Consider the following 15,735-nt stretch of genomic DNA (forward strand, 5'->3'; position numbering starts at 1 on the left):
TCTGAACAACCTGAAATCGTTTTTATAAACGCCTTAAACGCAGCTATCTACGTTAGAAAGGACAGATACTTGCAAGCTTTGTTGTTGTGCATTGGTTCCGTATGTGTTCAGTTCAGAGAGTCCTTTTCAGTTCCTTGAGTGTCCTTGGAGACCGCATGGCTTCGAAGAAGGGTTTGTAGGCCTCATGATTGCAGGGTGAGCACCCCCCCCCCCCCCTCCTCCCATGGATCTGGGGGGGGGGGGCGCGGGTGACGTGTTTTCAGTCCAAGAGAAGAGCGAAGAGTAAAAAAAGAGAGAGGGCGGAACTGTGGGGGAGCCCTTTAAAGGCTTGAAGAATGACGCCCCCCCCCAGCCTGGGTTTGACCAATGAGAGAGGCTGAAATTCCAAGCGGGAGGTTTGGATAGAAAGGGGGCTTTTTATGACCCTTTTCCTGAGAGCATGTGGGTACTCATTCATATCTACTAGGGATTCATGCAACTGTAATATGTTGCATGTGTATTGACATATAATATGTATCATCCTTTAGGCCATCAAAATACGAATTCAGAGATACCAAACATGACCATGTGGTTACACCGCATAACACATCCATCCATATCTATAGTAACACATGCATAAAACATTACACCAAAAGACAAGATACCTAAACCACAATGAAATACACACTGACTTGGGGATTGGTGTGTTCATTCATAGGAAGGTTTGTTAAAGAATTAATGAACGAAGTCAGTTACTATTGCAGTCTGTTTAGGAGAGAGTTGGTTGGGGAAGTTGCGATTCACATTCTTTTGCGTCGTAAAGTTTTTATGGTCTGGCAGAGATGTCCTGGTCACTATAGCAACCGGGGCCTTGTGGGCCATGTGAGACTTGCCGGAGCCTACAGTTGGGGACTAAGAAAAAGGAGTGTGTGATTTTTTTTTCCTACTTCTAATGAACAATTGTGTGTTTGATTGGTCCAGACCCTACATATCCCCTCTTTCGAACGTTGTTGTCCGTCCAACAGACAACAGCGGGCGACGTCAAAGGTGCGGAACAGTCAGACATGCACCCGGCACTCACGGCTGGAAGAGAGAGGTGGCTCTCTGGAGGTTGGTGCTTCAAGGAGTGGCTGTGGTGCCGTGGTCAATGTTATCAGGTGTGAAAATGTAGACGGTGGCAAGGTATGAGTCCTCGAACTCGTGCGGCAGGTGTCGAGGCACTGTCACTTGTCATCCTGACCCAAGTTGGTCTGTGTCAGGTGGTTGTTATCTAGTATCTGTGGTCCCTGCAGTCTGGAATCGCTGGTTGGACTCTGACTTGTGAGATGGCGGGTAGTTCCAGTGTTCGCAGAGAATTGTCATAAAGATTTTGTAGTGTAAAGAAAGTTTCAGACGGACCCGGTTAGGGTTTAATAGGTCAGCTAGCGATGTAACCTACAGCTCATTGTTTCGGGGCATGGCTTGCAAGTGGAGTGTCTTCTATGATCAATATCTTAGCTTTGGATGCTAAGATTTGTGTGATTCTGGGAGTTTTTCTTTTAAGGGCTTAAGCCGAGATTTAATAAATGACTTAAGATGGTTCTTATGGTCAAAGTATTTCTCAGAATCTCCTGATGGCTCGCCTCAGGCTAGATCTCTTAAAAAGTAAAGGAAAGGAGGGAAAGGAAGGAGGACAGCTTTCCTCTTCAAATAATGCTTGTTACCAGTGTGCATGACTATCGTTATGCCCTTGTAATCATTTAGATTACTCATGTAGGAGGGTCATGGTACTTGGTGCACTCGTTGAGAACAAGCAGAATCACAAATGAAGTTTCTCTGGTTCCTTACAGCTCTATGGAGATATGAAACCACACTCGAACGAAAGGGATTAGCGTAACTACATCAAACAGATGGAAATAAATAAGTGAATAGCTGACTGCTAAGTTATTAGCACCACAGGGTGACCTGGAATTGGGAATACTCAATAGCAATCTGGATCGACCATTAAGTTTGCTTTGATCATCATACCAAAGTGGCTCACTGCTGCTGCGTGTTCAAGACCACATCATGGGTGTTTCCTTCCTTAAGGTTTTTAGCCAACGTGCTATTGAGTAGTTCCCAACATGAAATATCTCCAAAAGGAAAATTCTCCTCTAACTGAACAGTTAACATGTAATTAAATATTTAAATTTAACTAAGTAACTGCAAATTTAGTTGAACCAGGAGGGAATACACCTAAAATAGTGATGGCGAAAGTGGCTGAGGAGACCTCAAAGTAAGGGAAAAACAAAAGTTTAAGAAATCAGGAGCCAGAAATATGGTTAAATGACATTGGGTTGGATCACTTTGCACTGCATGCCCACGAGCTGTAGTTAAGGGCTTCGAATGAATGATGCTAACTGCTAGCTACTGACGTCATTAGCTAACTTAGGGTTGCAAGGTATCGTCAGCTTAAATGGCACAGGTGATTTGCTTACAGTCTGTTGTCATGCCATTTGTGCTCTCTGGAGGCAGTGTTCCTGTGACAAGTCATTGTTGTGGAAATATGCAGCAGTGTCCATTCAAATTGCTTGTAGCAAGTGTCTGTAGGTTTCAAGAGGGCCGTGCATAGTCTGTTGACATGTAAGGCTTAGATGTCCATTTAAGATTTCCTTTCAGGCAGCCAAATCCAAAATCTGTTAATGGAGACTCTTGCTTCCCTTGAGCACATGTTTTCATGTTGTGAGTCTTAGGCTGACTAGGAATCTTTATAGGAGGGTCTTGCGCTGAAGCCATACCGGGGTGCCTTCTGGTGCCAACTTTATCCTCTGGGTTTGTAGATCACAGTCAGTGGGGTCTTAAGAACCTTTCTGAGCAGGCCTTGTGTGTGTTTGTTAAAGGCTTTCTGTGCCAGGTGACACAGTTGTTAAAGGCATTGAGTGGAGGCAGGCCAGCATGCCTAAATGGTGACTTGCAATAGGTTGGAGGTTTTGGATGAAAAGGCTCTTGAAGTAAGCCCTTGCAAGCTCCGAAGTAAGCTCATTGAGGTCTATGACAGTAAGCAAAGGGAGTTTCATTATAGCCCTGTTGAGTGGCTAGGTCAGCGTTCAGTCCATGTTCAGACTCCGAGTCTGAGAATTACTTAATGATAGCTTGTCTTAGCTGCTGGTAGTCTGATTGAATGGGTCCTGGGTGTCGAGCCAGGAAGCGTTGGACCTCTGGGCTAGAGGTGACCCAGAGCAGACGGAGTCTATCTTGGTGATTCACACTGGTCCAAGACTACAGGTGAAAGTCAAATGTCTCACAGGTAGGCATGGACATCGTTGTCTCCTACAAGTTCTGGTGTGAATGCAGGGATGTCTGTGTCCATTCGATTGAGATCATGTCACTTCATGTGCTGTTTCAGGACTCACCTGAATGAGTCCTTTTCCTTCTGACACTGCAGAAGTTTTCAGGAAGTCGACTTGTGTCGAGCAGAGGGTTTTGCCCCTTCCCCTCTTGTATCTGTGTACCGGGATAAGGGGGTCTGCACTGCCGGCTGTGTGATGTGCAGCAGGGTGTATGTTATTTGTCTAGTCCATCTGCAGTCCGTAGGACTTTTCCAAGTCCTTCTGGACCGTGTTGAGCTCCTCTTTAAGGTTGCAGAATTGCTGAGTTAAGGTTTGGACTTCAGCTCTGGCTGCATGCAGGAGGCCTTCTACGGCCTTGGCTCTTGTGTCTCTGTTATTAAGTTCTGTGTGCACTGTTTTAACAGTGACTTTGTGTGGAACAGTTCTCTGTTTAAGTCTTGTCTGGTGGCATTTTCAAGCTGCTCCCTGTGTCTGGCAGCTGTTAAAGCCTTCGTAAAGACTGGTGATTTCCTTCCATTGCTCTGTCAGGTTCCTTGCGTCTGTCGGTTCCTTCTCTTTTCCAGCGAGTGTCGGTTCCCTTTGGAACTCTGTGACTTGCAGGTTCAGTTCATTTACCTCCTGTCTGAGACCCTTGAGGGTGTGGGCCAAGGAGATGATGATGCTGGTCAGCTCCTGCTTGTCCAGGCTGGATGTGAGGCGACCATGTTGCAGTCCCGCTGTTCCTTTCTCTGCCGTTGCAGGCTGTTGGCTGCTTTAGGCTAAAGGATGTCCCTCACAGCACTCTGCCGAGTCTCCAGTTGGTCCTGGTGGTTGGCAGGGCTGGATGTCTGAGACACGCTGGTTAACTTGTGGAGACACGAGAGAGAGAGGCAGAAGGCAAATGCAAGTACAAACACAAAACAGAGGTGCTAAGCTATCTTTATGGTGATTGGCTCTGTAGGCCAGGTAAGGTGTGGATAGCTGTCGTTGGGGAGCTAGTGAGATTGGACCCTGAGATTCTGTGCAGGTGAGCACAAAGGGAGTGGTTTGAGTAACTTTAAAACAGGATGAAAGCAAGGGTCAGCTACTGACCATGCTGTACATGTGGTCACATTTTTACTCAATGCACTGATGGTTCTCAGGTTGGGTCACTAGGAAGGTATTGAATAAAACAAACCGAAATAAAATCGTAAAGAGACAGTGGGAGAAAGAAGGGCTTTCCTTATTTAGTTTAAGTCTAAGATACGACCTAGCAGTTGTCACTCGTTCAGAGGAATGCTGCAGGAGTGTCATTAAACCTAGGGGCTGTTAGCTCGGCTAGCAGAGACACATCAAACATCTATGTAAGGAGGGGTATAGAGAGGGACAGGAATTAGTCTGCCAATAACCTGCTTGGTTCGTTAAGGGGGCAGCAGTTTCTGGAACTGCTATAATCCTATACCGGGGCAGAGATGATGGTGATGGTCGGACAAACTTAACTAAGGTGAAAGCTTAATGAAAGTGTCCTAATAGCTTTAGAGAACACAAGAGAGAAGTGAATAAATTGATTTAATCAAATTTCTAATTTAATTTAAATCATCTTAGCTTAATTTGTTACATTCAAGCTAAATAAAGGTTAGTAAATTAAACCAAATAAAAGAGAGGCAGAATGAAGTCAAAATAAAGATAACATGGTCAAAACCAAAGTATGTGAAGAGGGGCTACCCTGACTGATCCTACATAGAGGGTGACAGCCAAGCAGGAAATGAATCCAAGAGAAAGGGGGAGCTAAATTGTTTAAACTAGTGATGGGGTCTTTGAGCATACTTTGTAGAGGTTTGGGCCCTCAGTCAATTCCTTATTTCTCGAATCCATGATTCGGAGTGCATGGTGATTTCAGTAAACGAGGCTTCTTACACCATGGCTTTTCAAATTGAATTGAAATTTCAGCCGTTCGATGCTAGGTCTCATGAACCAATGTCTAAGATTTATATTCAATCTTGGATCAACTCTATATATTGTACACATTTAGTGACACATTTAAAGGCAGGAGGCATACTTTAAAGTCTCATATTGGTCTGATTGGCAAAGCTTTCATTCGTTTACTGAAATATAACTCATTAAAAGACCCTTATTTTTTAAAAGTATTAGGGATCGTTGATCACCTTTAATTAATTACACCTTCAATAAATCATTGTTTATTGGTTTGGTAGGGTGTTTCATTGAGTTACATTTTCACTACAGTTTCCCTGTCTTGACCAGCAGGGGTTTCCAGCACGGGGCGTTTCGCAACAGTGAATCATTTGTGGCACAAATGAATTGTTCGATTCAAACCTCAAGCAGCTTTGCCTCTCCCATCACTAGTTAAAATCAAAGTCCCTTAGTCTAAAATGTTCCAAAGTCTGTATTCTTTGGGTTAAATGTTACACTCCACACTCACACGTGTCTAAGTGTTAGCTGAGTGCTAATAGCTATCAGTTGAGGTGGAGGGCTTTAACTTGCATGCGTTTAGGGCTGCTACAGAGCTAGCTTTAGCTATACGCGGTTGTTAGTTTACCCTAAGGTCTGTGAATTGGGTGGTGCCGTTATCAGATTAACCCAGAAGTGTCTGCTCACATTTCCGGGGTCATGTGTTGCTAAGAGACCAATGCAAGCTCACAACACCGCCCAAGGAGAGCAGTGATTGGTCCGTGCTGTGAGCAAGCACAGGAACTCATATGTGGTCAGATGAGGTGTGCTCAGTCATGACGTCACATGCAACTCTTTCACAAATAAAAAAAAACAAAAAACATGTTCGCTTCACAGACAGTGGTGAATTATTAGTCAGCTACACTAGAATAACAACATTTATTTGACGTAAATGTTTCACATGAGCGGATCGATGTGAATACACTGATACATAATACATAATTAGGCCTTAAATCAGTGAAATGAGAGGCATTGCTCAGATCACCATATTGACCCCCCTTTTGTTCCTGAAAAGCTGGGAGCTGTCGCGATGTTAGGTTATCAGGAACAAATGTGAAGATGTTGTCAGCTAGATGCAGAATGTGTGAGACATCACTGAGTTGTTTTTGGCTTAGTGCCTCAGTGTGGTCGGACAGTGCACGGTTAGGTGTCAGCATTGCTTGTGAGCAGTGGAGGCTGCTTTAGCAGAGCTATTTTGTAGATGGAGCCAGTGTGCATGGGTTTGATGCAGGCGGCGTAGCAGCGTGAGGTGTTTGCTTGTGGCTTAGAAGCGATGTTTGGGTTGGGTGGGTGGGTTTTTGTTGTTGAAAACCTTAGGCAGCCACAAAATCCCTCAGTTTTTTTCTGGGCCTTTCACTGTTTTTCCACGGATGAGCATGTAATGTTCATATTGTGATGGCAATGCTTGTCTGGAATAGGTGTTGATGCTCAGCTGGCTTCTGGTTTGCTCTGAGTGGTGATGTTTGAAACTGAGCTTAGCCTACTTTGAGTCTATGCAGGTTGGTAATTTTCAGAGGGAGTTCTTGCGACTTGCTGTGACAGAAGGGTTGATCCGATTGCCTTCACTCTTGCTGTGATGTCAGGTGGCCCGGCTTAAGGTGTCGCAGTGGGACAGGCTTGTCGTTTTCCACTAGGTACCTGCTCTGGGCGTGTCTTGCCTCGCTCTTGGGTCTATGAGCACATGGGTTTGTGTGCGTGGGATCCTTGGTCTGCAGGCATTGACAGTTATAAACATCACACGTTGGTGGCAGGTCTCTGTGATTGTCACATCGCTGGATGGCTTGTGCAGCGCCGCTGTTGACATCTGGGTGCTGGGCTCTGCTGAGAGCCGCTGCAGGTGTAATCCACCCCCCTTCTGGCCGTGCTGTCAGTGTGGACCAGGGTGGAGGTAGTGGATGGCAGATGATATCCCCTTCAGTGTGTGCAACTCAGGGATTTGGTGTAGCGCAGGTGTCATTTTGGTGTTTGTGACACTGTCTTGCGCGCTTGTTTACCTGAGTGGGTAGTTCTTTTCACAGTTTTCCAAGCTTGTAGGTGGTTTCTGTGTAGCCCTGGATGCAGGTAGGCTTGGTGTGATGTCATGTCGTTCTGTGCATGGGACCATGTACATGACATTAGTTCTGGATCATCGTCATATGTGGAGAGCAGCTTTGGCACTACTTCGGAGTGGCCATTTTCTCTTAGGCTCTTGAAATACCTGTATGGTATGTACACTGCAAAAGATTATTTTCAGAAAGGGGGTGTGGCTTCTAGAGTGGGCACTGCCTCACGTATTCCATTGAATGTGTGTGCACCGTTAGGGTTTTGGCCACACCGTGTTTTGAGCCGAACAGTGACCCCTTTTGGTGAATGCAGGTAGTTCGTTCGCCAGAGTGTAAACATCAGGGAGTAATCTTATCTAGCAGGGCTTTCTCGCAGTTGAGGGAGTATCGTAGGGTTGTGAGAAACAGGAAGTAGCAGGTTTTGCATTGTCTATTCGAGGTTAAGTTCAAAGCACAGGTGTCCTCAGTGTTGGCCATGGTGGTCAGGCATTAGTGCGATGGAAGCTGTATGCACTTGACATCTGACGAAATACCTTGTGGCCTTGTAGTTTTGGGAGTGTGTGAACCGTGGCTGGGATGTCACACTTGACTTTTGTGACCTGGCAGTGGACTTCCGATGAGTTGACTGGTTGGCTGGCTGGTTAAGTTCCCATACTTGTGCCCAAATCTTTGTAATGTGTGGTTTCAACACGAGTCAGCAGGTTGGTGCTGATGAAGAAAGGGCGTGTCCATCTGTGATTTGTACATGGTGCGTACATGCACTTAGTGTTGATGGTCAGGTGCGTGGGAGCTCCAGGCTTGCATCTTTTGGGCCGTGTGATATGGTTTACTGTAAACAAATGCTGCAATCTGCCCCTCAGGCAGATGTAGCACTTTCCAGCTAGCACAGCTCTGTCTTCTACTATTTGCTTAATCTTTTACGCCGTTTCCTATTCTACTCTGGTAACAGTTATGCCACCAAAATGTTTCTGTTCCTAGAAGCCCTTGTTCCTTTTTTTTTTTTTTGTCATTTGTTGGTCTGCACTGATCTCAGATCACTCCCACACAGTGATGTCGCTGCGTGTTCAGCTCCCATACACCACTGTATGTTCGTTCACCTTAGTCAGTCAGACGTTCCTCTTGGCATGGGGCAGCTGGTCAATCACTTTGCTAATCTTTATTGCCTTCTGGTGCTTGGCCGTTTTCCGGCTGTCCGTAGAGTCTGCTGAATCGAGCCATCGCTGTACGGAAGAAGGCCGTAGCATTTGGGTGGTGACTCACAGTGTGATGTGGATATCTGAGGAGAAAGAGTTCTGGCGTTGATGCCGTCTTCCTTTGGTGTCTGTCGTGTTGTCTCACGTAGGCTCAGATGCTGGTCGTAGCAGTCGTGTTCTTAGCTGCTGTATTCAGTTTTGACAGTTTTGACTGCTGGTATAAATGGCTGGGGTCCTGTTGGCTGGAGGTGGAGCTAAGCGGATCTGTCTCGTGGTCACACTGGGCAATGTTCTTGCTTAAAAGTCAATGTTTTGCAGACAGGCGTGTGTTGTAGCCTACTGCAGTGTTCAGGAAGACAGCGTTTTGTGGTGACAGCTGTCAGATTCCCGGCCAGCGTGCTGGCGTGTGAGGTGTGAACGGTGGGCTGTTAGGCCCGGGAGAGATTGTGTGTTGAGCTCTCCTGTTTGTTCACATTGTTATCTGCAAGCCTTTGAGTTCTTTAAGGTGTGCTGGGTTCAGCTCACTTTGTTTCTTTGCGGAGTCGTTGCTTGAACTTCGGCGTACGCTGCTTGCAGGTGGCCTTTATAGGCTTTGGCCGTGGCATGATTGTCATTGTCTGCCTGGGGCCATTGTAAAGAGAGCTTCTGCTGTTTAGGAGTGTTCTGCTGTACTGCTCTCTGCGCTCAGTCTGTGGGGGTGTTGCAGGCGTGTCTTGAAGCTTTTCTCCTCTCTCCTCCTGTAGGTCCTTGTCCTCTCCGTCCGCTATCCCTGGACATCCAGCTGGTCTGGGCGGTTCTGCGCGCTGTCCTGGTTCCGTCGTGGTTGAAGCTTTCTCCGCTGCGGGTTTAGACAGACCATCTTGTTGAGGGCGTGGTCACTGATGATCCGGGCTATAGATGAGTTGATTGGTTCTCTGCAGCTGCAGCTCTTGGCTGGATCGTGATCCATTCGCCTTTGTGCGTGGTCGTCCGGCTGTTCTCCGCTCAGGTGCTGTAGTCACTAGACCCAGGGCAGGATGGCATCTTTGCCTTGTCTGGACTGGATGGCGGGACTGGATGGTGACATGTTGACACAAATAGAGAGGGAGAGACAAAGCACAACGAGCCAATGCAAGTCTGTACAGAACTAATGAGCTAAAATGTTGCTATGTGTTGCGCACTTAACTGATGTCATCAGATGGTGACGCAAACTAAATGCTTATTATCCTAGCTGTAAAGAAAGGGTCAGATAGTTTGTGTGGGTAAACACAGGAAACTATGAGTAAACTTAATGATGAGCGATTAACTTTGGAGCTATTCAGTTCATCGGTGTAGTTACCAAAAGATTTCACTGATGTTCAGACAGGTTCAGTCTCTAATAGGGAGAAAAACAAAAACAAAATCCATCAGAAAGAGAGGTATAAAGGGTTAAAGCAAAAGAGAGAAAGTGAGCTGACTGCCAGCCCTGGGGTCAGTGACGGGGCCCACCGGGTGGGGGCGCTATGGAGTCGTCACACCTGGGAAATGGCAGAGCTGAGAAAGAAAAACAGACCTCCTGGGATGGGCTGAGTTAGCTTTTTGGGGTACTGAGAGTGCAACTTGATCGATTTGGTCAAAGTTTAAATTTTAATCAAGACTGTTTAATCAAAAATTTAAAATGAGCAAATACAATTATAATTGCTAAAGGGAGAGTTGAATCTAAGGCGGTGAAATAATTCAAATTAAATCACACAAAAAAGAAAACATACATTATGTTAATTATCATTATGGTTCAAATAACAATAATTAATAATGTAAAATCAAAAGGGAAAAGAGAAGGGAGAGACTGACTGGGACTATCCATAAGCGTTTTTGCCCAAAGAAAACAAAAACATGAAATCATGCATAGGTATTGGAAAAGGTTTTAGACAGACTTCTAGCTTTTAATAGAAGGAAATACCTTTTTATGCGGGATTTCAGATTCCACCTTGTGTGGATTTAAACGCGCATCTAAGCGCCGTTACCACGGCGAAGAGTTATCGCGGGTGTATATTTCTTATGTCCATTTACTGAACACAGGTACATGTGTGGGTTTGCAAACCTTATCTTAATAGGATGCGTTCACTATTAAAAGGTTGCTTAGTTACTATGCGTGCACGTCGATCTTGAGTCAGGCTGCTGACACAAGACTTGTGTGTGCTTTGCACAAAAACAAATAAATAACACTCGATCAAGATTTGTACAGTAATGACGCGAAGTTGTTTACTATATTAAATCTATTCGACGAGCAAAAGGGGTTAATTTTATCAGGTAGCTAATCTGAGGTTTTAACCCAAAGGAGCAAGATAGCTGATTAGCCTTGGAATGCACATCAATGGCTAATCTATCTACACTCAAAATATAAATATAAAGGCCTTAAAGTGAAAGAGGAAACTCGCTCAATCAGCTTCTTCACGCTAAAAAGAGGATTTCTACGCTCAATTTAGGGTGGCTTTAGGACGCGCTATAAAATATTTCTTAGTTTTATAGGGTCAATATATAAACTGCAGTTAAGTTACATCTTTTACAGCTGTTAGAGTTTCTCTGTGCGAGAGGCTCAAGCATCTGTGAAGGTGTTGAAGGTGGGCGGGTCCACACCGTTCTTACACACACACACACACAAACAAAAGAGACGCGAGTCACGAGCCAAGTTTGAATAAACAAGCATGGAGAGACACAAATTATTCCTGAGTTGCTCACATCACATAGTTTAAAACTGCCCCGCATTCTAACGCCAATATGTAGAGAATGTCATTAGCTCAAAGAATTTAAGATGATCAATATATGTGTGTATATGCATGAGACTGTTTCTCTCATCACATATACACTGCAAAACTCCACCAGGTCTTCCGACCAATGTATAGGGTGAAATGAGTTATTTAAAACATACATTTCGGTCAGGGAAAGTAGTTTAACTCACAGGAAATTGTGTATAATAATCGTCATTAAATATACGCAATTTCCAGTTTCTGATCAGTAACAGTAATGATGATATCGGCTTGTTTCTTTGTCCAGCAAATTACTCAGCGATACTCATTACTCTGACGTTGGCCGTCGTCACGGCAACGTTTTTCTTTACGAATCAGAACGGAGTTAAAACAATTTGAACACAATAGGGCTTTAAGGTAGCAATATGAGATCGACACAGTTTAAGTGACTGTTGTAATGTAAGCATTCAGCACAGAGAATCATTATATGTGAATATATGGTTGTTTATTAAACTCAACTATTTACAAACGATCGCACATAGACAAACATACATAAAACACAAATAGACAGAGAACGCGTGAGAGAGAGAGTAAGAGAGAGAGTGAGAGAGAGACAGAAAGTGAGTTGCATTGGACAGGTATGAAACGGTTCTGAACAACCTGAAATCGTTTTTATAAACGCCTTAAACGCAGCTATCTACGTTAGAAAGGACAGATACTTGCAAGCTTTGTTGTTGTGCATTGGTTCCGTATGTGTTCAGTTCAGAGAGTCCTTTTCAGTTCCTTGAGTGTCCTTGGAGACCGCATGGCTTCGAAGAAGGGTTTGTAGGCCTCATGATTGCAGGGTGAGCACCCCCCCCCCCCCTCCTCCCATGGATCTGGGGGGGGGGGCGCGGGTGACGTGTTTTCAGTCCAAGAGAAGAGCGAAGAGTAAAAAAAGAGAGAGGGCGGAACTGTGGGGGAGCCCTTTAAAGGCTTGAAGAATGACGCCCCCCCCCAGCCTGGGTTTGACCAATGAGAGAGGCTGAAATTCCAAGCGGGAGGTTTGGATAGAAAGGGGGCTTTTTATGACCCTTTTCCTGAGAGCATGTGGGTACTCATTCATATCTACTAGGGATTCATGCAACTGTAATATGTTGCATGTGTATTGACATATAATATGTATCATCCTTTAGGCCATCAAAATACGAATTCAGAGATACCAAACATGACCATGTGGTTACACCGCATAACACATCCATCCATATCTATAGTAACACATGCATAAAACATTACACCAAAAGACAAGATACCTAAACCACAATGAAATACACACTGACTTGGGGATTGGTGTGTTCATTCATAGGAAGGTTTGTTAAAGAATTAATGAACGAAGTCAGTTACTATTGCAGTCTGTTTAGGAGAGAGTTGGTTGGGGAAGTTGCGATTCACATTCTTTTGCGTCGTAAAGTTTTTATGGTCTGGCAGAGATGTCCTGGTCACTATAGCAACCGGGGCCTTGTGGGCCATGTGAGACTTGCCGGAGCCTACAGTTGGGGACTAAGAAAAAGGAGTGTGTGATTTTTTTTCCTACTTCTAATGAACAATTGTGTGTTTGATTGGTCCAGACCCTACACCATATTAAACCCTGCGGCTCGTGACGATACATTGAGGTCTTAACACACAAAACAATTGGTCTGTGCAAGAAACTGAAGAGTATTTATATAATTTTTTACCTCTGATCCACCACAATGTCCAACTGTCCTGAGCGTGTTCACAAAAGCCGGTGTGTGACAAAGAGCAAGCAACCATAACTTCAGTCGATCAGGCTCAAAAGTTGGGAGTTGGTGAAAAGTCAACAAACGCGGATGAGTTTGTGCAAGCAAACAAAATCTTTTAGTTTTGAATCGGTTGCAACAATCAGGATAAGCACAAGTAATTACCATTTTGAGTGGCCGTTGTACACACAATCTCTCTGCACTGTATAAACAGAAGAAGCGACAGATCGCTTCTGCTTGTGTCTCTGCTATGCCAGAGCACGTAAAAATTTATATAAATACTGTTCAGTTTCTTGCACAGACCAATTGTTTTGTTTGTTGAGACCTCAATGTATCATCACAAGCCGCAGGGTTTTTAATTTGGTTTTGTCTGTGTGTTTTTTTTTTTTTGTTGTTTTTTTTTACTCTCAAAGTCGTGGGTCCCATTGACTGCCATTATATGACTGACAGACTGCAACGGTTTGACTTAAAAAATCTTCGTTTGTGTTCTACTGAAGAAGCAAAGTCACCCACATCTTGGATGCCTGGGGGTAAGCAGATAAACAAAATTTTCATTTTTGGGTGAACTATCCCAAACTTTATGCACCTTAATATTCACAAACTCTAGTTGATGTGGTGATATGATTAATTGTACATCCCTGCTTTTGATTTTATGAATCTGGATTTTGCCAAGTTCCACAGCATTCCGCATTATACTGTAAATTCCATTTTTATGACTTGGTTCCGTAATTCTGTCTGCGTCTTAGAAATCTCAGGACTCTAGCCTCTGTGATGTGGGTTTTTTACGGCTCTCTCTTCACTTGCGTTGCAGCTGAGGACGGACCGCGGCCGTCTGTATGGTCTGCTCTCCAAGGCGGTGGGTGGGGGTAACAACGAGGTCACCCACAGGCTCTCTAAGGTTGGCCAGATTACTCTGCAGAAATCAAAGGTCAAAAATGTGTCATGGGTCAGATTCCAACTGTGATTATAGGAAATGATTTACTGTGGGCAGACTTCTGAGTCTGTGTCCTATTTTAAGTGATTATAAAAATTGTAGATGTTGGCTCATGCTCATCTTTGACCTATTTTGCAGAGTAACTAGCTCACATTCCCTTCAGGGTTATAATTTACTACCTGCAGTATAGGGCTGGGCCGATAAACGATATCATATCGAATCGCGATAAAATTTATGTTAATAACGATGATAGGCTCTAGACATTTTTTGCTCGATATGGATTAATCTAAGAGCCAATCACACAGTAGAAATATGCGACAACAGCCAATCAGCGTACAGCGTGCGTGTGCACGTCAAAGTACAAAGTTCATTTCCTACCGCACTTTGCGAAGCAAACTTAACACCAGGACGACAAAAAAAGAGAGAGGAAGCAGCGACGAAAGTGAAACTAACTTCGAGTTATTATCCAAAGATGTTGAAATTGTCGACAAAAAAGGTAGCACGAATTCCGTTATATAAGTGGTTTGGCTACCTGAAAAGTGACTCTTAGCTCAGCTGAGAGTTTGGCGCGATTGTTAAAACTGAAACCGAAAGCAAAAAACGCACGCGCATTCAAAAGCAATTTTAATCCCCCCAATGCACGCAAGTTAGGCTACATGACATATCTAGGCTGTTATTTGTATGTAGGCTATGATAGGTTGTGTATGTTCTGTATCATGCTTGAAATATTCGGTCTCTATTTGCACTTTGAATATTTAGAGAGTAGCCTACTTTGATTATGGCTGAATTATCTGCACTTAATACGATTAAGAAAGAACCGTGTCGTAATTTTTTGTTATTTATACTGTAGATTGTTTCAAAATACAGTGGTTGCCTCTAATTTAAATAGCTCAACCTATAATAGAGAAAATAAACAATTGTGTTAATAATAATAATAAATAAATAAATAATTGTGTTACAAATTATGTTTTTACAATAATTTTATGTTTACATTTTGTACATTTACTCTCATTTACCATACTCTGTCACAACTTTTATTTTTTTAATTTATTTTAGTAAGTTGTTTTAATTTTTAAGGCCAAATCTGTTTTTGTTAATAAACTATACTTTAAATGTAATTTAATGAACCCTTTCATTTTTGTGGCTTTAGTCATTGTTGGGATACTATTTTAAAGCTGGCAACATCAACAGCTTATATCGAAATATATATAGTTATCGTTCAATATGGGGAAAAAAATATCGAGATTACATTTTTGCCATATCGCCCAGCCCTACTGCAGTAGTAATCCCCATAATTTACTGTGAAATAGTTGATGTCACCCCCGTTGTGTACAGTACGTCATATGTATTGATGGTGCGTGGCCCCAGCTGCCCTTCCCATGTTTGACCAACAGCCCTCCACCCACCCCACAAGTCGTTTTTCACTTACCTGACTGCATTAGATCAGTCTAACTAATGACTCTAGTTAGTAATTCATGACGTCTTTTGACGCTAAGTTTGTGTTGTGTTGTTAGAAGTAATAACATTTTATTTAAAGAAGGTGGAATGCAGTCTATCTGTGTGCTTATGTGATGTTGATCTGTTTTTGGATTATTTAGCATTATTTAATGTGGATACAGTGAGGGGAAAAATTATTTGATCCCCTGCTGATTTTGTACATTTGCCCACAGACAAAGAAATGATCAGTCTACAATTTTAATGGTAGGTTTATTTGAATAGTCCAGAAAAACGGATTTCAAAAAAGTGATCAATTGAATTGCATTTTAATGAGTGAAATAAGTATTTGACCCCTTTTGCAAAACGATATCAGATTCTTGACTGGTAGTGTAAATAAAGCATGCAATGTTTTAGCATCACCAATTACTTGCACAAAAGCATTTTAAAATAATTA

General features: G+C 43.4%; 1 protein-coding gene across 4 annotated transcripts in view; it reads left to right on the plus strand.

Moving 5' to 3' along the window:
• Positions 1-15,735, plus strand: part of LOC141345893 (kinesin-like protein KIFC3) — a 45,465-nt gene that overhangs the window by 12,394 nt on the left and 17,336 nt on the right. For 3 of the 4 annotated variants that reach the window (XM_073850817.1, XM_073850814.1, XM_073850816.1), the window contains one exon: positions 13,722-13,808. The exons of the other annotated variant lie outside the window; for it this stretch is intronic. In XM_073850817.1, the coding sequence (XP_073706918.1) occupies positions 13,722-13,808 (87 nt within the window). The remainder of the gene's footprint in view (positions 1-13,721; positions 13,809-15,735) is intronic. 4 annotated transcript variants of the gene reach the window in all.

The sequence above is a fragment of the Garra rufa genome, chromosome 11 (assembly GCF_049309525.1).
Source record: "Garra rufa chromosome 11, GarRuf1.0, whole genome shotgun sequence".
NCBI classification, from domain to species: domain Eukaryota; kingdom Metazoa; phylum Chordata; class Actinopteri; order Cypriniformes; family Cyprinidae; genus Garra; species Garra rufa.